This window comes from Mustela lutreola, chromosome 15 (assembly GCF_030435805.1).
Source record: "Mustela lutreola isolate mMusLut2 chromosome 15, mMusLut2.pri, whole genome shotgun sequence".
Taxonomy (NCBI): Eukaryota; Metazoa; Chordata; class Mammalia; order Carnivora; family Mustelidae; genus Mustela; species Mustela lutreola.
The window spans coordinates 33,096,085-33,118,501 of record NC_081304.1 but is presented as its reverse complement, the minus strand read 5'-3'; the positions used below and the strand labels follow the sequence as shown (position 1 = coordinate 33,118,501).

At 39.3% G+C, this 22,417-nt stretch overlaps 1 protein-coding gene across 8 annotated transcripts in view; it reads left to right on the top strand.

Annotated features, from left to right (window-relative positions):
- Positions 1-22,417, top strand: part of TRIM37 (tripartite motif containing 37) — a 150,942-nt gene that overhangs the window by 120,467 nt on the left and 8,058 nt on the right. For 4 of the 8 annotated variants that reach the window (XM_059149320.1, XM_059149318.1, XM_059149323.1 and 1 more), the window contains 2 exons: positions 16,518-16,667; positions 17,922-18,000. In XM_059149320.1, the coding sequence (XP_059005303.1) occupies positions 16,518-16,667; positions 17,922-18,000 (229 nt within the window). Of the gene's footprint in view, positions 1-16,517; positions 16,668-17,921; positions 18,005-22,417 lie in introns of those variants that run through there. The other 4 variants (XM_059149324.1, XM_059149321.1, XM_059149319.1 and 1 more) reach the window with 3 other exon arrangements.

Genomic DNA, 22,417 nt, shown 5'->3' with positions numbered 1-22,417 from the left:
GATTAGATATGTTCATGGGCTTAGGGAAAATGCATAAAGCAACTAATATAATATTAAGTGTTAAGTACTTTGTCTTTTTAAGTCAGTCTTTTTTTTTTTTTTTTAAAGATTTTATTTATTTATTTGACAGAGCATGAGCAGGAGAGATCGGTGGGGAGCGGGGGTGGGATGGGGACAGGCAGAGGGAGAGGGCAAGCGGACTCCTGAGCCAGGAGCCTGAGATCATGACCTGAGCTGAAGTTAGACACTTAAATGATTGAGCCATGCAGGCTCCCTAAAGGCAGTCTTGATTAATATTTGTAAAATTTGGGGTGCCTGGGTGGCTCAGTGGGTTAAGCCTCTGCCTTCGACTGAGGTAATGATCTCAGAGTCCTGGGATCGAGTCCTGCATCCGGCTCTCTGCTCAGCAGGGAGCCTGCTTCCTCCTCTCTCTCTCTCTCTGCCTGCCTCTCTGCCTACTTGTGATTTCTGTCAAATAAATAAATAAAACCTTTTTTTAAAAAGTGTGTAAGATATAGAACTCTTCCAAACTCTAACCATTTAAAAAAAATCCTTTATGGTAACAGACTTCAACTCTGGCCCTTCATTCTCAGTTACATTTTCAGTATTCTGTGTGTTCTTGCAGGTTTATCATTCTTTATCTAAAAGCATAGGAGACATTTTGTAATATTGAGTAGCAGAGGTGTTTGGGGTTTTTTTTGTTTTTGTTTTTTAAGATTTTGTTATTTACTTGAGAGAGAGCATGGGTGAGTTGGGAAGGGGAGAAGAGCAGAGGGAGAAAGACAAGCTGACTCTGCACTGAGTGCAGAGCCTGACACAGGGCTTGATAGCAGGACCCTGAGGTGGTGGTATGAGCTGAAATCAAGAGTCAGATGCTTAACTGACTGAGCCACTCAGGTGCCCCAGAACGTATTTTGAAATAAAACTATGTGTTTAAAAAAAAAAAAAAAAAAAGACTGTGTTTTGCCATTTTGGGGTCCTTTATATGTTAGCTGAAAAGGATGTCAACTTTATTAATAATATTTGGCATTGAAATTTTTTTTCCCATTTCTCTGAAACACTGCCACCTTTCACTTCTGTACTCATTTGAATTTTAATGATTGCTTAACTGTAGCTCAAAGCAAATATTCAGGTGCCACCATTTACCTCTGGTTGCCCTGTGAGAGGGTGTGTGGGTGGTGGCATTTTTAGGGTTTTCAGTTAAAGAATACTAAAAACTCTCCTCTAGGTTGATGCTCCTGTGGCAGCCAGCATTACTTCAGTAGAAGAGATTAAATTAAAAGGATTTTTAAAGTGAAGTGATGATTGTTAAAACATTAAGATACAAATATTTTGATTTAAAGTCTTTAAGAAAGGGCGCCTGGGTGGCTCAGTGGAGTAAAGCCTCTGCCTTCAGCTCAGGTCATGATCTCAGGGTCCTGGGATTGAGCCCCACATCAGGCTCTCTGCTCAGCAGGAGCCTGCTTCCTCCTCTCTCTCTCTCTCTACCTGCCTCTCTGCCTACTTGTGATCTCTGTCTGTCAAATAAATAAATGAGATCTTGAAAAAAAAATAAATAAAGTCTTCAAGAAAGGACCTGTGGGGATTAACTAGTTTCAATATATTTATATATATTGATTACAAATTGTAGTGGCTTAAATTTTTGTAGCATATGCTGGAATTACAGCCCCCTTTTATTCATGCAGCATATACGAAATGCTTCTAATTTGCCTCTAATTTGTTCTAATTTGCTTCTGATTTGTTCATTGCATTTGACGCTGGTGAAAAAGTAATTCCTAAACTTGCTGTTTAGTTCAGTATTTCTTTAACTTGACACCATTGACATTTGGGGCCAGGTGATTCTTTGTTCTAGAGCGCTGCCCTGTGCATTATAGGATATTTAGCAGCATCCTTGGCTTTTAACTAGTAGGTGCTAACAGTACCTCCTCTGAATCACAGTAATCAAAAATGTTACCTAGGAAGCAAAATCATCGCCATCTCAAGCAGTTGAGAACCACTAGATGAATTGAATGACTCAACCAGGGATGGCCACTCTCTTAAGAATCAGGTGTCAGTAGATCACAGTTTCAAAGTGTAGTTCTCAGATATGTCGGTGGGTATATGTGTTGGGGTGGTGGGAGGCGTGTAGGGAGAACAATTGAAAACCATCAGTCAGGTTGTTAGACTGTTTAATAGCCAACAGAAAATGATGGGTGCTATGATAGAGTGTATAGGTACTCAAAGAACAGGTATGGAATAATAAAACTAATAGGTAATATTTACTAAATCCTCGTTATAGAGACTGCTGAAGACTTTCCCAGATTTATCTTGTTTTCTCAACATAGCTCTACATGGTAGTTACTTCATTATCCTGATTATCTCACCTATAATATGAATAGGCTGAAGCCTAGAGTTGTAACTTAACCTTACCCAAAACCACAGAGTTAGTAGATGGAAAAGCTGGAATTTGAGCACAGAGCCAGTACTCTTAACATCATCTTTGCTAACCTGGTTCACCCTTAGAAAGATATTTTAAGGGCCACCTGGGTGGTTCAGTCATTAAGCATCTACCTTTGGCTCAAGTCTTGGTCCTCAAGACTTGATCAATCGCTGTGTCAGGAACCCTGCTTAGCCAGAAGCCTGCTTCTCCCTCTCCCATTCCCCTGTTTGTGTTCCCTATCTCACTGTCTCTCTCTGTCAAATAAATAAATAAAATCTTTAAAAAAAAAAAAAAAAAAAAGAATGAAAGATCATCCTAAGGGATGAGTCCAAATTAGCCAGGTGAAAATTAGTGAAAGTTGAGGCCGGAGTGGAAACAAGAGGATGGATCATGAAGAGTTACGTTGGGTATCCAGCTAAAATTTGGACTTTGTCCTTTAGGATCTAAGCAAAAAAGTGAGATAATAAAATTGTGTTTTTAAATTCCTATTTTAGCTGTGTTGTAGGGAATGGATTTGGAGTGTGGAGAGGGGATGTGGAACTCTAGGGACAGGGAAACTGGCAAGAAGCATGTTAAATCACTGTTGGACTTAATTTCAGCCTTCAACTCATAAATGCACAATATCGCAGCACCCAGAATGCTGAAAGTTTTTTTTTCTTTTTAAAGATTTTATTTATTTGACAAATCACAAGTACACAGAGAGGCAAGTGAGGGGGAAGCAGGCTCCCCGCTGAGCAGAGAGCCCAATGCGTGGCTCGATCCCAGGACCCTGGGATCATGGCCTGAGCCAAAGGCAGAGGCTTTAACCCACTGAGCCACCCAGACGCCCCACCCTGAAAGTTTCTGCTATCAGTTTCATTTCTTACTTAGAGCTAATCTTTGACAGCTTATCATAAACTAGAGAAAGCCATTTGCTTGGCAACATTTGGGATCTACCATGTACTTGAAATGCTGAGATTTAGTTAAGTGGTTCGTGTGACCCAGTAAGAAATTTTCTTTTATATAAGGAGCAGTATGATATAAAGAAGCTAGAGCTGAGTGAGAAAACTTGCTCTAAACACGCAGATCGAGTGCCATGGAAGTACAACGTTTCTGTGGTTCACTGGTGTCTAAACAGCTTGTTTACCATTAGAGTCCCAGGGTAGGCACTGAGAAGCCTAACTGAGAAGTTACTGAGAGGGCTGGAAGAAGGGAATATAGTGGATGACAGTAGGAGCTCTGAGCCTTTTAGAATCTACTTTGTGAAGGAGAATGGGGCCTTACTCACAGATGTAGTAGTAGTATTCTATCAACGGGAAACAATTCTCAAGAAACCTTTATTTTTCACACCAGTAAGCCTTGGTAGAAAGGTGAGTGGGTTTGTCTTGTATCCATGGTTGGGAAACACAAGACTCTATTTGAGCAGAATTCCTAAGAGAAAATTTTCTGTGTCAGATGCCTATAGGTAAGTCTGTCTGTGGTGTCTCTGTCACATCTGTCTGAAGAAACTTTAAAGTTTCTTTGTTGTGTTGGTTACAGGGAATTTGGGACTACTAAGGTGGTTCTCTTAAATGTTTGTGCACGTCGATGAAATACGACTTCTTAGACATGTCAGGCATCAGCAGGGTTTTTCCTAAGTGGGACCATCTGGGACAACCTGGGTTAATCTTGTGTTTAATGGCTTGATACTGAAAAGCTTGACACCACCCCCATCCCTGCTGCTGCTGCCAGTTGATACCCTCCCTGCAGAACCCCTAAAGTGTCTTCCTGTTCAGTCTAAGACTGGAGAGTGTGCTCTGATTGAGTTCCTATTTAAGTAGCACAGATCTCCTTTTGATTAAGTCAAGAATGTCAGTACACACATCCCAGGGAAAAGCCATGGTATGCCTGTTAAAATTTTAATGGCACCCTATCTAAAAGAGGAATACAAAGTCTGATGCTACCCCCAAACTGATCCCTTTTGGAATACTGGTTAAGAGATTTTAATAGAGGGGGCGCCTGGGGCACCTGGGTGGTGCAGTCAGTTATGCATCTAACTCTTGGTTTTGGCTCAGGTCATGATCTCAGGGCATGAGATGGAGCCCTGCATCAGCCTCTATGCTGGGTGTGGAGCCTCTTAAGATTCTCTTTCCCTCTACCCCCTACCCCCAAAAGGAGAGAAATTTTAATGTAAGTTACAAAAACTCAAGTCAGCCGGCTTAAATAAAAGGTATATACTCTCTTGTATTAAGATGAAGTCTCACCTAACTGGTAGGGCAGTTTCAGGGTTGGAAAACCGTTTAATTTCCTCAAGAACTCATTCTCCCTCCCCCCCCCCCCCCCCATCTTTCACACTGCCGTTCTCAATGAATTGGCTTAGCCTCCCTCAGGATGACAAGATGGTTGCTGCCATTTCAAACTTCATATAGAGCCAGTAAAATTCTGGGAATACCGGAGGATTAGTTCATTCCATATATCTCTATCAACAAGGAAAATCCTTGTCAGAGCACCTTAACTTCCTAACATCCTCTTATAGCTCAGTCACCGGCAAAAAAGGGGAAACATGGCAAAGTCTCAACATTTGGTTTCCCTCCTTGACCCATTCCAAATGGCCGCATGGAAGAGGGGAGATAGTTGGACGGTAGTGAAGTTCCATACTGAAAAGGAGCAAGGCGGGTGAGTAGTAGCGTCTGCTGCATCGGGTGGTTGGTGTTTCCCCAGCGTCTGAAATGTGAGCACCTGCGAATAAGGGAGTTAGAATAGTGCTGTACTAACAGTCCAGCTTATAGGGGATGCTCAAAAAATGTGGTAGATGACTGATACAGAAATACTCTACTTTAGCTTTTACTGTAAGTTGCAGATTTTGTTTTCCACATTAACATCTCTGTGGCATCTTACATTTAATGATATCTTGTGATTACTATCAGTGACAGCCAGTTGTGTGAAAACCTACTGACAAATTCTGGTGAGGTTAAGAAAAGTGCAATATTTAGACTCCTTAGAGTTGGTAAAATAACTAGTTTGCTTTAGGTACTAGTGGGGAGACATTGCAATATACGGGGCAAGGCACAGCAAATAGCTTGTCACATCAGCTTGTTTGATTTCAGGTGTTTGACTTTATATGTATTTACTTCCTCCCACTTACTGAAGGCAAGGGGCTGTGCAGGACCCGTTGACTCAGTAGGCCAGCTACTAAGCTAGATGTGAGGAGACCAAGTTTTCTTTGTCATTACATTCACAAAGTTAGGGAACCTCCCTAATATGTGTTCGTGGGCCTGTCTGCTACTGTATAAATAAATTTATGCTTACTTCATAGGAATCCCATGAGTGACATTCCAAGAAATAGGAAGTTTGGGAAGCAAAATAATTCCTAAATTGGCATTTCAACATGTAATTGTATGTAGTGCTATAAACCTTATTAAGAGTTCTAAATGTTACATTATTCTGTAATGTACATTATTCTGTTACATTATTCTGTAATTCTGTGAATTGTTCACAGAATTTTCTAGTGTTTGAATATTCAATGTAGGCTACAGTTCTTTTAAGTACTATAAATTTTTTAAAGATCTGTAATGAGTAAAGAGTTTGAAAATGAATTTAAAGAATAACTTAAGATTTGAGGAATTTCTGAGAATCCAGGGAATTCCATTTCTTTGTGAATCTTTCTGAAATTCAGAAACACTGGTGCCTGTGCCTAGAAATGTCCATTTTCAAGTGGCTTTTAGGATTTTCAGTAACAGTTTCATGAACGGCCACAAGGTGGAGGTGGTGCTTCGTGGAAGTAGCTGGTTTTGTCTCTAAGTATCACACTTGGCTTTTTACAGCAAGAAAGTGGTGGGTTTTTTGTTTGTTTTTTGTTTTATTTTCTTTGTCGAACAAGGAGATTTCAGAAATATCTATATCCATCCTATGTCTTCTAAATATGTAAGGGAAAAGTAGTACTACACAAACTCCTCTTGAAAACAGAAGAGGAAGAATTTACCCATAAAGCCCTCTGGGGCCACTGTTCTCTTTGTTACAAATTCTTTTAACTATAAGCTCTATTTCTTTAATAGTTAAAAATACCTATTCACATTGTCTTTTTTTTTTTTTTAACCTGAGTGACCTTTGGTAGTTGTATCCCTCAAAGAACTTGTTCATCTCATCTATATTCTTGATTTCATGAGCATTAAGTTATTTATAGTTTCCTTATTATTTTTATGTCTGTAGAATCTGTTGTGATGTCACCTCTTTCATTCCTGATATTAGTAGTTTTTTTCCCTTTTTCCTTAACCTGCCTAGAAACTTTTCAAGTTTGTTGATCTTTTTAAAGAACTACCTTGTGTCATTGATTTCTTTTTATGTTGTTTTCCTGTTAACTTTATTTATTTCCTTTTATTTGCTTTGACTTTATTTGCTCTTTTTTCTAGTTTCTTAATGTAGATGCTTTGATCAGTGAGAGCTTTTGCTTTTCTGATGTAAGTATTTAATAAATTCCCTTTTAAGCACTGCTATAGCCATATCCTCCAAATTTTGATATGTTGTATTTTTATTTTCATTCATTTCAGAATGTGTTTCATTAATTCTGGAAAATTCTCAGCCATTTTCTCTTAATGTATTGTCTCTCCTTTGTTATTTTTCCTGTCTCTGTGGCAGTCTATTTGACACAATTGGAACTATTACCATTTAGTCCCTTAAATTTTTACCACTTTTTTATGATTTTCATCTCCTGTTTTTTAAACATTCTGTTTAATTTCCTCAGTTCTCTCTTTAAATTTGCTGACCTCTTTTTTGATCTTATTTAAATCCATCTATTAATAGTTAAACTGCAATGACTTTATCTTTCATTTTTAGAAAGTATGGGTAGTAATTTTTATTTTTTGTGTGTGTGTGTAGTAATTTTTTAAAAATGCATCCTTCCCTTTTCTACATTTAACAGGTCATTATTTCAATTTATGAATATCCTTCTATTTGTATATCTGCTTGACCCTTATTTCTGGTGTTTGTTTTGTAAATTTTGATTGGAACAGAGATTCTTTTTCTGTCCCACCTACCACACCCCTAAAAAAAAATCGTTTTTCCTCCCCAGCTGTGATAATTATTAGTAAGGATTGTGGGGGCGCCTGGGTGGCTCAGTGGGTTAAAGCCTCTGCCTTCGGCTCGGGTCATGATCCCGGCGTCCTGGGATCGAGCCCCGCGTCGGGCTCTCTGCTCGGCAGTGAGCCTGCTTCCTCCTCTCTCTGCCTGCCTCTCTGCCTGGTTGTGATTTCTCTATCTGTCAAATAAATAAATAAATAAAATCTTTTAAAAAAAATAAATAAATAAGGATTGCGAAGCTTCCCTCCAGAGGTGGTGTTTTTTGTTTGCTTGTTTGCTTGTTTGTTTTTTAGTGCTTCAAGAGTGTTCACTGATGTTTGCTGATTGTCTTTGCCTGGGTCTTCATGTGGTGAAGTAATTTGGGATAGTATCCTGAGTATTTTTAATATGATATTATGAGATTCTGGGTTAAATCTCTCAGTTTGGTAGCACTTCAAGTTCTAGTGTACATCAATATGCCTCTGCCTATTTACCTTTCAGAATCCTTAAATAACTGCTTTATGGGACTCCTGGGTGGCTCAGTTGTTTGAGCGTTCGACTCTTCGTTTCTTCTCAGGTCATGATCTCTAGGTCATGAGATCAGTCAAGCCCGTGTGGGGCTCTGCACTGGGCAGGGAGCCTGCTTGAGGGTCTTCTCCCTCTGCCCATCTTCCTCCTCCACCTAATTTGGCTGTGCATGCACATGCTCTCTCTCTCTCTCTCTCTCTCAAACAAATAAATCTTTTAAAAAGATGTTTAAAAAAATAGCTATTTCATGCTTTCTATACAGGTTTTATAGCTTTGTTCCATGGGAAAGATGGGAAGGAATGTGTTTATTAAATCTTACCTAGAACCTTCCCTCTAGAGATTTTACATTTGCTTTATTTAAATAACAGTAGCTCCTGACCAGTTGTTCTGTTCATTTCCTGAGACTTGAATCTTTAAATCCCAAACCTAAATTAATCACACAGGCCTTAGTTTGAATTCTGAGATGAGCTGAGTCCACCAGAAACAGACAAGAGACTGTATTTATTCAGAAGGCACTTTTTCTATTGTTTGTTTGTTTGTTTGTTTGTTTTCACCAAAAATGTCAGCTTTATGCAGGTAGTGAAGTTTCAGTCATTCAACTCCCTTTCTCTGGTGAGTCCAAGGGAATGTTAAAGATGGTCACATATTCTTCGGGGCTGTGGTAGCATCTGACCCATTAGTTTTCCTTATCTTTATTTGTTTTGGCACCTGTGTATTTACCTTCTTTCCTTTAGATGTGGCTGTTCATTAAGTTACTTTTTTAGGTTCATATTTTCTCTATCATTTACAAGGGTTTATAGCAGAAAGATTTTCAGATTTTCTTTTTTTTTTTTTTTTTTTTTTACTCAGTAAGCAGTTTCTCTTTATTCTCTCCCCAGCCTCTGGCAACCATTAATATCCATTTGATTTCATTTTTATGGCTTTATACATTCTAGAAATTCCATATAAACCGAATCCTATAATATTTGATCTTTGTGTCTGGCTTCTTTCTTTTTTTTTTTTTTTTTTTTTTTTTTTTTATTTTTTATAAACATATATTTTTTATATACATATATTTTTATCCCCAGGTCTGTGAATCACCAGGTTTACACACTTCACAGCACTCACCAAATCACATACCCTCCCCAATGTCCATAATCCCACCCCCTTCTCCCCAACCCCCTCCCCCCGGCAACCCTCAGTTTGTTTTGTGAGATTAAGAGTCACTTATGGTTTGTCTCCCTCCCAATCCCATCTTGTTTCATTTATTCTTCTACCCACTTAAGCCTCCATGTTGCATCACCACTTCCTCATATCAGGGAGATCATATGATAGTTGTCTTTCTCTGCTTGACTTATTTCGCTAAGCATGATACGCTCTAGTTCCATCCATGTTGTTGCAAATGGCAAGATTTCATTTCTTTTGATGGCTGCATAGTATTCCATTGTGTATATATACCACATCTTCTTGATCCATTCATCTGTTGATGGACATCTAGGTTCTTTCCATAGTTTGGCTATTGTGGACATTGCTGCTATAAACATTCGGGTGCATGTGTCCCTTTGGATCACTACATTTGTATCTTTAGGGTAAATACCCAATAGTGCAATTGCTGGGTCATAGGGCAGTTCTATTTTCAACATTTTGAGGAACCTCCATGCTGTTTTCCAGAGTGGCTGCACCAGCTTGCATTCCCACCAACAGTGTAGGAGGGTTCCCCTTTCTCCGCATCCTCGCCAGCATCTGTCATTTCCTGACTTGTTGATTTTAGCCATTCTGACTGGTGTGAGGTGATATCTCATTGTGGTTTTGATTTGTATTTCCCTGATGCCAAGTGATATGGAGCACTTTTTCATGTGTCTGTTGGCCATCTGGATGTCTTCTTTGCAGAAATGTCTGTTCATGTCTTCTGCCCATTTCTTGATTGGATTATTTGTTCTTTGGGTGTTGAGTTTGCTAAGTTCTTTATAGATTCTGGACACTAGTCCTTTATCTGATATGTCGTTTGCAAATATCTTCTCCCATTCTGTCAGTTGTCTTTTGATTTTGTTAACTGTTTCCTTTGCTGTGCAAAAGCTTTTGATCTTGATGAAATCCCAGTAGTTCATTTTTTCCCTTGCTTCCCTTGCCTTTTGCGTTGTTCCTAGGAAGATGTTGCTGCGGCAGAGGTCGAAGAGGTTGCTGCCCGTGTTCTCCTCAAGGATTTTGATGGATTCCTTTCGTACATTGAGGTCCTTCATCCATTTTGAGTCTATTTTTGTGTGTGGTGTAAGGAAATGGTCCAATTTCATTTTTCTGCATGTGGCTGTCCAATTTTCCCAGCACCATTTATTGAAAAGGCTGTCTTTTTTCCATTGGACATTCTTTCCTGCTTTGTCGAAGATTAGTTGACCATAGAGTTGAGGGTCTATTTCTGGGCTCTCTATTCTGTTCCATTGATCTATGTGTCTGTTTTTGTGCCAGTACCATGCTGTCTTGATGATGACAGCTTTGTAATAGAGCTTGAAGTCCGGAATTGTGATGCCACCAACGTTGGCTTTCTTTTTCAATATCCCTTTGGCTATTCGAGGTCTTTTCTGGTTCCATATAAATTTTAGAATTATTTGTTCCATTTCTTTGAAAAAGATGGATGGTACTTTGATAGGAATTGCATTAAATGTGTAGATTGCTTTAGGTAGCATAGACATTTTCACAATATTTATTCTTCCAATCCAGGAGCATGGAACATTTTTCCATTTCTTTGTGTCTTCCTCAATTTCTTTCATGAGTACTTTATAGTTTTCTGAGTATAGATTCTGTGTCTCTTTGGTTAGGTTTATTCCTAGGTATCTTATGGTTTTGGATGCAATTGTAAATGGGATTGACTCCTTAATATCTCTTTCTTCTGTCTTGCTGTTGGTGTAGAGAAATGCAACTGATTTCTGTGCATTGATTTTATATCCTGACACTTTACTGAATTCCTGTATAAGTTCTAGCAGTTTTGGAGTGGAGTCTTTTGGGTTTTCCACATATAGTATCATATCATCTGCGAAGAGTGATAATTTGACTTCTTCTTTGCCGATTTGGATGCCTTTAATTTCCTTTTGTTGTCTGATTGCTGAGGCTAGGACCTCTAGTACGATGTTGAATAGCAGTGGTGATAATGGACATCCCTGCCGTGTTCCTGACCTTAGCGGAAAAGCTTTCAGTTTTTCTCCATTGAGAATGATATTTGCGGTGGGTTTTTCATAGATGGCTTTGATGATATTGAGGTATGTGCCCTCTATCCCTACACTTTGAAGAGTTTTGATCAGGAAGGGATGTTGTACTTTGTCAAATGCTTTTTCAGCATCTATTGAGAGTATCATATGGTTCTTGTTCTTACTTTTATTGATGTGTTGTATCACATTGACTGATTTGCGGATGTTGAACCAACCTTGCAGCCCTGGAATAAATCCCACTTGGTCGTGGTGAATAATCTTTTTAATGTACTGTTGAATCCGATTGGCTAGTATTTTGTTGAGTATTTTCGCATCTGTGTTCATCAAGGATATCGGTCTATAGCTCTCTTTTTTGGTGGGATCCTTGTCTGGTTTTGGGATCAAGGTGATGCTGGCCTCATAAAATGAGTTTGGAAGTTTTCCTTCCATTTCTATTTTTTGGAACAGTTTCAGGAGAATAGGAATTAGTTCTTCTTTAAATGTTTGGTAGAATTCCCCCGGGAAGCCGTCTGGCCCTGGGCTTTTGTTTGTTTGGAGATTTTTAATGACTGTTTCAATCTCCTTACTGGTTATGGGTCTGTTCAGGCTTTCTATTTCTTCATGGTTCAGTTGTGGTAGTTTATATGTTTCTAGGAATGCATCCATTTCTTCCAGATTGTCAAATTTATTGCCGTAGAGTTGCTCATAGTATGTTCTTATAATAGTTTGTATTTCCTTGGTGTTAGTTGTGATCTCTCCTCTTTCATTCATGATTTTATTTATTTGGGTCCTTTCTCTTTTCTTTTTGATAAGTCGGGCCAGGGGTTTATCAATTTTATTAATTCTTTCAAAGAACCAGCTCCCAGTTTCGTTGATTTGTTCTATTGTTTTTTTGGTTTCTATTTCATTGATTTCTGCTCTGATCTTTATGATTTCTCTTCTCCTGCTGGGCTTAGGGTTTCTTTCTTGTTCCTTCTCCAGCTCCTTTAGGTGTAGGGTTAGGTTGTGTACCTGAGACCTTTCTTGTTTCTTGAGAAAGGCTTGTACCGCTATATATTTTCCTCTCAGGACTGCCTTTGTTGTGTCCCACAGATTTTGAACCGTTGTATTTTCATTATCATTTGTTTCCATGATTTTTTTCAATTCTTCTTTAATTTCCCGGTTGACCCATTCATTCTTTAGAAGGATACTCTTTAGTCTCCATGTATTTGGGTTCTTTCCAAACTTCCTTTTGTGGTTGAGTTCTAGCTTTAGAGCATTGTGGTCTGAAAATATGCAGGGAATGATCCCAATCTTTTGATACCGGTTGAGTCCTGATTTAGGACCGAGGATGTGATCTATTCTGGAGAATGTACCATGTGCACTAGAGAAGAATGTGTATTCTGTTGCTTTGGGATGAAATATTCTGAATATATCTGTGATGTCCATCTGGTCCAGTGTGTCATTTAAGGCCTTTATTTCCTTGCTGATCTTTTGCTTGGATGACCTGTCCATTTCAGTGAGGGGAATATTAAAGTCCCCTACTATTATTGTATTGTTGTTTATGTGTTTCTTTGATTTTGTTATTAATTGGTTTATATAGTTGGCTGCTCCCACGTTGGGGGCATAGATATTTAAAATTGTTAAATCTTCTTGTTGGACAGACCCTTTGAGTATGATATAGTGTCCTTCCTCATCTCTTATTACAGTCTTTGGCTTAAAATCTAATTGATCTGATATAAGGATTGCCACTCCTGCTTTCTTCTGATGTCCATTAGCATGGTAAATTCTTTTCCACCCCCTCACTTTAAATCTGGAGGTGTCTTCGGGCTTAAAATGTGTTTCTTGGAGGCAACATATAGATGGGTTTTGTTTTTTTATCCATTCTGATACCCTGTGTCTTTTGACAGGGGCATTTAGCCCATTCACATTCAGGGTAACTATTGAGAGATATGAATTTAGTGCCATTGTATTGCCTGTAAGGTGACTGTTACTGTATATGGTCTCTGTTCCTTTCTGATCTACCACTTGTAGGCTCTCTCTTTGCTTAGAGGACCCCTTTCAATATTTCCTGTAGAGCTGGTTTGGTATTTGCAAATTCTTTCAGTTGTTGTTTGTCCTGGAAGCTTTTAATCTCTCCTTCTATTTTCAATGATAGCCTAGCTGGATATAGTATTCTTGGCTGCATGTTTTTCTCGTTTAGTGCTCTGAAAATATCATGCCAGCTCTTTCTGGCCTGCCAGGTCTCTGTGGATAAGTCAGCTGCCAATCTAATATTTTTACCATTGTATGTTACAGACTTCTTTTCCCGGGCTGCTTTCAGGATTTTCTCTTTGTCATTGAGACTTGTAAATTTTACTATTATGTGACGGGGTGTGGGCCTATTCTTATTTATTTTGAGGGGCATTCTCTGAACCTCCTGAATTTTGATGCTTGTTCCCTTTGCCATATTGGGGAAATTCTCCCCAATAATTCTCTCCAGTATACCTTCTGCTCCCCTCTCACTTTCTTCTTCTTCTGGAATCCCAATTATTCTAATGTTGTTTCGTCTTATGGTGTCACTTATTTCTCGAATTCTCCCCTCGTGGTCCAGTAGCTGTTTGTCCCTCTTTTGATCAGCTTCTTTATTCTCTGTCATTTGGTCTTCTATATCACTAATTCTTTCTTCTGCCTCATTTATCCTAGCAGTGAGAGCCTCCATTTTTGATTGCACCTCATTAATAGCTTTTTTGATTTCAACTTGGTTAGATTTTAGTTCTTTTATTTCTCCAGAAAGGGCTTTTATATCTCTCGAGAGGGTTTCTCTAATATCTTCCATGCCTTTTTCGAGCCCGGCTAGAACCTTGAGAATTGTCATTCTGAACTCTAGATCTGACATATTACCGATGTCTGTATTGATTAGGTCCCTAGCCTTCGGTACTGCCTCTTGTTCTTTTTTTTGTGGTGAATTTTTACGTCTTGTCATTTTGTCCAGATAAGAGTAAATGAAGGGGCAAGTAAAATACTAAAAGGGTGGCAACAACCCCAGGAAAATATGCTTTAGCCAAATTAGAAGAGATCCAAGATCGTGAGTGGGGAGAAAGGGGATAAAAAGAGGTTCAAAAAGGAAGAAAGAAAAAAGAAAAAAAAAAAAAAAAAAAAAAAGAAAAGAATTTTTTTTTAAAAAAAGAAAACACCTAAGAAAAATGTAAAAAAATATATATATATATTAGATAAACTAGTAAAAAATCGTTAAAAAAGAAAAAGGTAACAGTTAAAAAAAAAAAAAAAATTTTACCCGAAGGCGAGAAAAAAAAAAAAAATGAAAAAGAAAAAATTAAATTAACTGCAAGACTAAAAAAAATCACAGGAAAAAAGCCATGAGTTCCGTGCTTGGCTTTCTCCTCCTCTGGAATTCTGCTGCTCTCCTTGGTATTGAAACCGCACTCCTTGGTAGGTGAGCTTGGTCTCGGCTGGATTTCTTGTTGATCTTCTGGGGGAGGGGCCTGTTGTAGTGATTTTCAAGTGTCTTTGCCCCAGGCGGAATTACACCGCCCTTACCCGGGGCCGGGGTGAGTAATCCGCTCGGGTTTGCTTTCAGGAGCTTTTGTTCCCTGAGCGCTTTCCGTAGAGTTCCAGAGGACGGGAATACAAATGGCGGCCTCCTGGTCTCCGGCCCGGAGGAGCCGAGAGCCCAGGGCCCCACTCCTCAGTGCGCCCTCAGAGAACAGCGCCCAGTTACTCCCGTCTGCCTGACCTCCGGCCGCGCTCCGAGCTCACCGAGCCTGCGACCGGTTCAAGGTAACACGGAGCTGCGAGCTTACTGTCGGCTCTGTCTCTGTAGCCGGCTTTCCCGTTCCAATACCCGCAAGCTCTGCGACACTCAGACACCCCCGATCCTTCTGTGACCCTGCGGGACCTGAGGCCACGCTGACCCCGCGTGGGCTTCGCCCCGGTTTAGCCTCTGGAGCGATGTCCCTCCGCGGAACAGACTTTTAAAAGTCCTGATTTTGTGCGCGGTTGCTCCGCCGCTTGCCGGGAGCCGGCCCCTCCCCCCGGGGTCTATCTTCCCGTCGCTTTGGATTCACTTCTCCGCCGGTCCTACCTTTCAGAAAGTGGTTGTTTTTCTGTTTCCAGAATTGCTGTTCTTCTTCTCTTCGATCTGCCGATGGATTTTCAGGTGTTTGCAATCTTTAGATAAGCTATCTAGCTGATCTCCGGCTAGCTGAAGCAGTCTCAGCTTGCTACTTCTCCGCCATCTTGACTCCTCCTCAGATTTTCAGATTTTCTTGATCACTGTCTTGTTGAAACAGAAGTACTTTCTATAGATTTTTTTTCTTTTAAAAATCAAGTGATATACATAAGAAAAAAGTTAGAGGCCCAAATGGGATAATACCTCATTTATTGCTTGAATTACTGGTATTTTTTATACACACATATACACGTAAATATAAATGTGACTATATGTTTTAGGCTAGAAACAACAACATTTATATTGAATCAGGATTCAGAGTCTCTATAAAAAACTATTCTTGGTATATGGCCCAGCAATTGCACTATTGGGTATTTACCCTAAAGATACAAATGTAGTGATCCAAAGGGGCACATGCACCCGAATGTTTATAGCAGCAATGTCCACAATAGCCAAACTATGGAAAGAACCTAGATGTCCATCAACAGAGGAATGGATCACGAAGATGTGGTATATATACACAATGGAATACTATGCAGCCATCAAAAGAAATGAAATCTTGCCATTTGCGACAACATGGATGGAACTAGAGCGTATCATGCTTAGCGAAATAAGTCAAGCAGAGAAAGACAACTATCATATGATCTCTCTGATATGAGGAAGTGGTGATGCAACATGGGGGCTTAAGTGGGTAGGAGAAGAATCAATGAAACAAGATGGGATTGGGAGGGAGACAAACCATAAGTGACTCTTAATCTCACAAAACAAACTGAGGGTTGCTATGGGGAGGGGGTTTGGGAGAAGGGGGTGGGGTTGTGGACATTGCGGAGGGTGTGTGCTTTGGTGAGTGCTGTGAAGTGTGTAAACCTGGTGATTCACAGACCTGTACCCCTGGGGATAAAAATATATGTTTATAAAAAATAAAAAATTAATTAAAAAAAATAAGGCAAAAAAAAAAACTATTCTTGGTATAATGAAGTTAATACTGGTCTCAGTTACTACTTGCAGACACTGTAGAAAGGGCAGTTTTAATCTTTGAGAACAGAAATAAAACCACTGCTCTAAATAACTAAAGAGAACTGAGGTCTGCGCGGTTACTTCTTTATTTATTATTTGTTTGGGGTCTTACATTGGCTTGGGATCCAGTGGAAAATTACTAGGAATCTCGGGTTAGATGAGGAGACTTCCTTTTCCTTTCATTTACAGTGGTTTCTTGTCAGAAACACGTTCTCCCCTTCTTTCCTGCCAGGGATGAGTAGTGACAGCGATATTGAATGTGACACTGAGAACGAGGAGCAGGAAGAGCACGCCAGCGTGGGAGGGTTCGACGACTCTTACATGGCGCAGCCCCCAGATGAAGGTGCAGCACCTGGTCTCCTTTTACAGAGATTAATAAAAGGTCTCTTTTGCCGCTGTCGCTGCTGCTGCTGCTTCTTTGCTGTTTCTGCTGCTTTTTTTTTCTTTAACTACTGTCAAGTGTGAGAAAACATTCTGTGGGGTAAACTATATGGTGAACCCTGAGAACAATTTGCTCGGTGCTCTCTGGCTGGTCAGACACCGGCCGGCTGCTGCTTGGCAGAGCAGGGCTCGGCAGCCTGTGTTAGTACAGCCTGGGACCTGAGCGTAGCTTTTAGGGTGCATAGAGTTGTTTAAAACAAAAACGAAACTGAGAAGACTTTCAACAGAGGCAGTTGCCTAAATATTTACTATATGCCCTGGTATAGAAATATTTGTCAACCCCTGGGGAGGGTTCAGATGTTATTAGGTGTTATTAGCCTAGCTAATGAGGTAACTTTTCAAAAGATTTCTCCTGATTTCTTAGAAATGCATTTAGTTGGTGGAAACATCATTTTTTTTAAATGTCCTGTTCCTCCCAAAATAGTTTTAGGAATAAAACTTACTGAGAGAAAGTCATTGTTAGTATTTTTGCTATGTTTTGTTTTAGGAGTACGATCTAATGATTTGCTATTACATATACAGTGTGAAATGATGGGCACAGTAAGTGTAGCTGACATCCGTCACCATCGTCAGTATTGTATCCAGACCTTCATGATCACTCTGAGCATTCCTCGGCAAGATTTGCTGGAATGACAACATTGTCAGGCTCGTGCTAGTTGTCAGCTTTACAATTTTACAGATTTCCCTGGTATTCTAGTGTTTTTCAAAACAGAGCTAAGCATTGGATGATTTTTAAGTATTACGCTTTTAGTAATTTTCTGTTTCTGAAAGAAGCAGACAAATTTGGGGCAAGTATTTTGAGTGCTGATGGGCTTGTAGTGGTACTTGCATGTACGATTTAATTTGCTTTAAAATACATTTTATGTTTACAGAATTAGTCTTCAGAGTATATACATCTCCTCATTTCCTCTTCCCTTCTTCAGCTGCTCCCACAGTGTCCCTAGGAGGACAAAGTTAGGCAGTGCCTTTCCTATTCTAATTATGGGTATTACACGTTTTACTTTTTCTTGTTTATTTTCCCTTTGTACTTGCTTATACCTGCCTCAGATCACAAGTGCTTTGAAGACAGAGGTTTATCTGCTACCCAGTACATCTTTACCGCTTAAATAATATGCTTGGTAAGATCATTTAAGGACATGGAAAAGAAACTACTGGTGTTTAAAAACTGTTATCTGCTTTTAAATTTTTATCTTAGATACGCATTCCAGTTTTCCTGATGGTGACCAAATAGGCCCTGAAGACCTCAGCTTTAATACTGACGGAAGCGGCGGAAGGTAATTTTCAAATCAAGAGAACTGACTTGCAAGCTACCTTGCCCCTGAGATTTGCTGTAGTTGGTGCTCAAATTGTCATCAGTGAGATAATCAGATTAGGTCTTATTTTTTTCATCATCTCTACCTGAAATAGTAATTCTGAAACTTTAGAAAGTAGTGTAATTTATAGTATGTGACATCAGTATGCAGGAAAAAATTAACAGCGTGGGAAAAAGAATTCTGTGTAATGTAATGAATTAGCAGTGTAGTCCTCAATCAACTCAGTAAATTAGTATATTCATAAAAGGCAGTTTGTTTACTACCCTAGAAAGATGATTAACTGCCACAAAGTGTGCAAAGAGCCAGTGCATGCGCTCCGTGTCCTGCTAATCCTCGGTGCTCTTCTGTCCGTGGCTGGATGCTCAGTTGTGTTTAAATGACCACCTTCATGTTTTGGGTTTTAATAATAGTTTATAGCTTCATTAATGCCTGTAAATTAGGAAACAGAAAAATGATTTTTTGTGTAGATTTTGCCCTGTAGATACTTTATGTGATTATCTAAAACAAAACTAGGCTGACTCTCCTCTTTGGAGTGTGTTAGCTGACTGAAGTTGATTTATTTAACTGCTCTTGTTTGTCCAAGTGCAGGCACACTGATTATTGGCACGTAATCTTTCTGTTGTAGAACTTTTGGAAATATAATTTTAAAATGAGCGAAGTTCATGTGAATTGTTTGTTTCCCAGTCATACAAACACATGAAAGATCATTTAAAATTACTTCTTTTTTTCCCTACCTTTTACTAAACAACTGTAGTGCAAGAAGCGCTTTAAAACCCTCTTTTCTCTTATTTTCATTAGTTGGATATTGGTTTCAGTGTCAGTACATTTAAAGATTCATACATACTGCGCAGTGGTTTACATGAAACTGTGGTATAATGTTTACTTTCATGCTCAATCAGCCCAAAATAATTGCCAGACTTCCCACCGGGCTCCTGCATTTGTGTTTGAGCCGCTGTACTATTCGTGACCGTTACACTGAGAGTTGGTAAGACTGTTGAAGAAGCATGAATCTCATACACATGTGAGAGGCGCCTCATCTACTTCTATTTTACTTATTTCCCATGTCTAATGTCTTGCTAAATGCTGTGATTCATGGTTTGCTTTTGTTCAAAACAGTTCGCACTTTTGTTAATAAAATTAACTTGAGAAAATACCATGCCTCTGCAGTTTATTAAAGTGAGACAGGAAGCTCCTGGGTTGTTTTTCTTTGTTTTTGTTTTTCTGTTTGTTTGTTTTTTTGTTTTTCTATTCACATTGCCTGTGTATGATAGAGGCTGTTAAGCTGTGTAGATGTTAGTAAATGCGTGGGAAATTAAGAGACCAACTTAGACTCTTGGTAATATATATGGGTACATTTTCCTCCTTAGAAGTTAGTTGGGAATATTTAAGCACTATAATGTAAGAAGTTTTATATATATACATTTATGTATATATACATACATATACATGTAAATATTATATAACTATAATATAAGAAATAAAAATTTAGGATTCGCTTGGTAACCTGCTAAGTTTTGGCATGCTGCTGTGTAGTTGTTAGGTAGTTTATCATGCAATAAGAGTCTAAGGCATTTCTGATACATTCTTTAACACTTTTCTGTGTCTGTTAGATGGATTACATTCTGTTGTGATAATTTTTTAAATCCAACTTTCTCTTAGCCCTGTACTACATTGTAATGGATGAAGTTATAAGAATTTTTGCACCTCTACTGTTGAGGGCAAACCATTTTAAGAATTGATTAGTAGATTTTTTAAAATGAGACTCATCAGTTGGAATCCACAAACACGAATATGATTGACTACTTTGAATCTCTCGCTATTGCCAGCTCTTTTTTTAAACTTGTATTTGATATAGAACTCAGTACTTTCCCATGTATCTTTATAATTCTGTTGTTTTCAAAATACAGAAAACTACATGTGGTTAAGAACTAAGAAAAGCCTGAGAAAAGACTATGCATTTGGGAAATTTACTTGTAAATGCTTTTAGCATGGGTGATTTAATCAGGAGTTTCTCTTGGGTCAATCTATATAGTAGCATTTTGAGGTATCCCTCTGACTTTATTGGGAGGAGGTACACTATTTAAAATCCAAATGTTGTTAACCTTTGCCCTTAATTTTCATGACCTTGAGGGTTTTTTAGTCTGGATTTCCTAGAATGGGATAGTGGTATTTGGACGGTGATATATTTGGATCTTGAGTATTTTTCTGGCTTTTCTTACGCTTTCAAGTTATGTATAAAAACAGTCAGGAGGGCGCCTGGGTGGCTCAGTGGTTAGGCCGCTGCCTTCGGCTCAGGTCATGATCTCAGGGTCCTGGGATCGAGTCCCACATCGGGCTCTCTGCGGGGAGCCTGCTTCCTCCTCTCTCTCTCTCTCTGCCTGCCTCTCTGCCTACTTGTGATTTCTCTCTGTCGAATAAATAAAATCTTTAAAAAAAAAAAATAAAAAAAAAAAATAAAAACAGTCAGGAGTACAACCCTTATTTTAGATGAATTGAGAGCTAGTTGAGACCCTTTTAATTTGGTAGAATTTGAATTCACTACATCAGCAAGACTATTTTTGTTTGTTACAGCTGCAGGAAAATTTGAAGGTATTTAGTTCTTTATACTTGCACAAAAACTTTGGAGGGAAAATATTTTGAGCTTAATTGGCATGTTCTCTTGTATTTTAGGAACCTATTTGTACCATATTCTGATTCCATATTTAAGAATAAAATCTATTTCTTGAAAAGCAAGAAGTGTAAGTTTCTAAAGAAATATTGAACCTGCTCTCCTGGTATAAAATCCTCTATTTCATAATTAAAGTTGACAACAGGTTTTACCAACCTGTTTCAAGAATAAACTAGTAGGGTAACTAAAGGACAGAATGAGTACTCAGAGGCAGTTCTATTGTGGTAAAGAAAATCATGTCTCTTTTGTTGGGCTCCAGCTCACTTCAAGTCATGTTGTTTGAGAATTATAAAATAGTAAGAAATATGCAGCTTGGGGCACCCAGGTGGCTCAGTGGGTTAAGCCTCTGCCTTAGGCTCAGGTCGTGGGATCGAGCCCCGCCATCGGGCTCTCTGCTTGTTGGGGAACCTACTTCCCCCTCTCTCTCTGCCTCCCTCTCTGCCTACTTGTGATCTTTCTCTCTGTCAAATAAGTAAATAAAATCTTTAAAAAAAAATAGGCAGTTTATATAAATTCTCACAGTCCATTGAAGAAGACCTTTGGGAGTCAGTTAACAAGTGCCTGGCATTCTCTCTAGGTAGATAAACTGCTGTCCTTGAGCCAAATCCCTACTGCTCTGTGTTTGTGTAAACAATGGGACTGAAACACAGTTAACATCCGTTCATTTATGGATTATCAGTAGCTGTTTGTGCCCTACAAGTGGAGTAGCTGCAAAGGAAACCTACTGGCCTCACAGCCTGAAATACTCCCACACCCTTCACAGATAAAATTTGCTGGCCTCTGCTCTGTTGATATTAATGGGAACTTCATGTGTTTTTATTTTTATTTTTTTTTTAAGATTTTATTTATTTATCCAACAGACAGAGATCACAAGTAGGCAGAGAGGCAGGCAGAGAGAGAGGAAGGGAAGCAGACTCCCTGCTGAGCAGAGAGCCCGCCACGGGGCTCCATCCCAGGACCCTGAGATCACGACCCGAGCCGAAGGCAGCAGCCTAACCCACTGAGCCACCCAGGCGCCCCACTTCATGTGTTTTTAGTATAGTGGTTTAGGCTTTTAAAAAGCATGATTTTTAAGTCAAAAAGATAAAACATTTGATTAGTTCTTTTGTGCTTTGTTTTGTGGTAGGGGGTGATGGGCAGCTGCTATCCCATCACAGAATCATAAACCTGAAAGACCAAAAGATTTCTTCAAAGATGAAGAACCCCTTGGCTTTTAGTAGTGGGATCTTTGAAAAACAGAATTCCTTTCCCAGTTTCTAGCCTTGTTATATGTGAAGTCTGCACCAGATTCCTCAGTGGTGCCAGGAAGCCTTGTGTTTTCCCTCTTCCTTGGTGTGGGGTGCCTGCTTTGGCTCTGCTAGGTTGTTGGTAGCTGGGAGTGAGGGAAGAAGTCCTAGGAATAGGTACCAGTTCCTTTTCCCTCTCCCCACTGGGGTGTTCATGATCCGGTCTGCAGGAGGTTCGGCTCAAAAGCGCTCCCTCCCATTCCTCCTCCCCCCACCCTCCCGCCCTTAGAACTGTCCTCGCCTGCAGTCTGTGCTTCATGAGTTCCTCTGCTCTGCTGCTACATTCTGGAACTTTGTGTATCCTGTCTTTTCTTTTGTAATTTTTTTTTTGTTTTTTCCTTTATATTTTTACCCTTTTAGCCAAAGAGCATAGTAGATCTTAGTCTCTCCTTCCACCGTTACCTTGTTTCCGTATTCAGCTTTG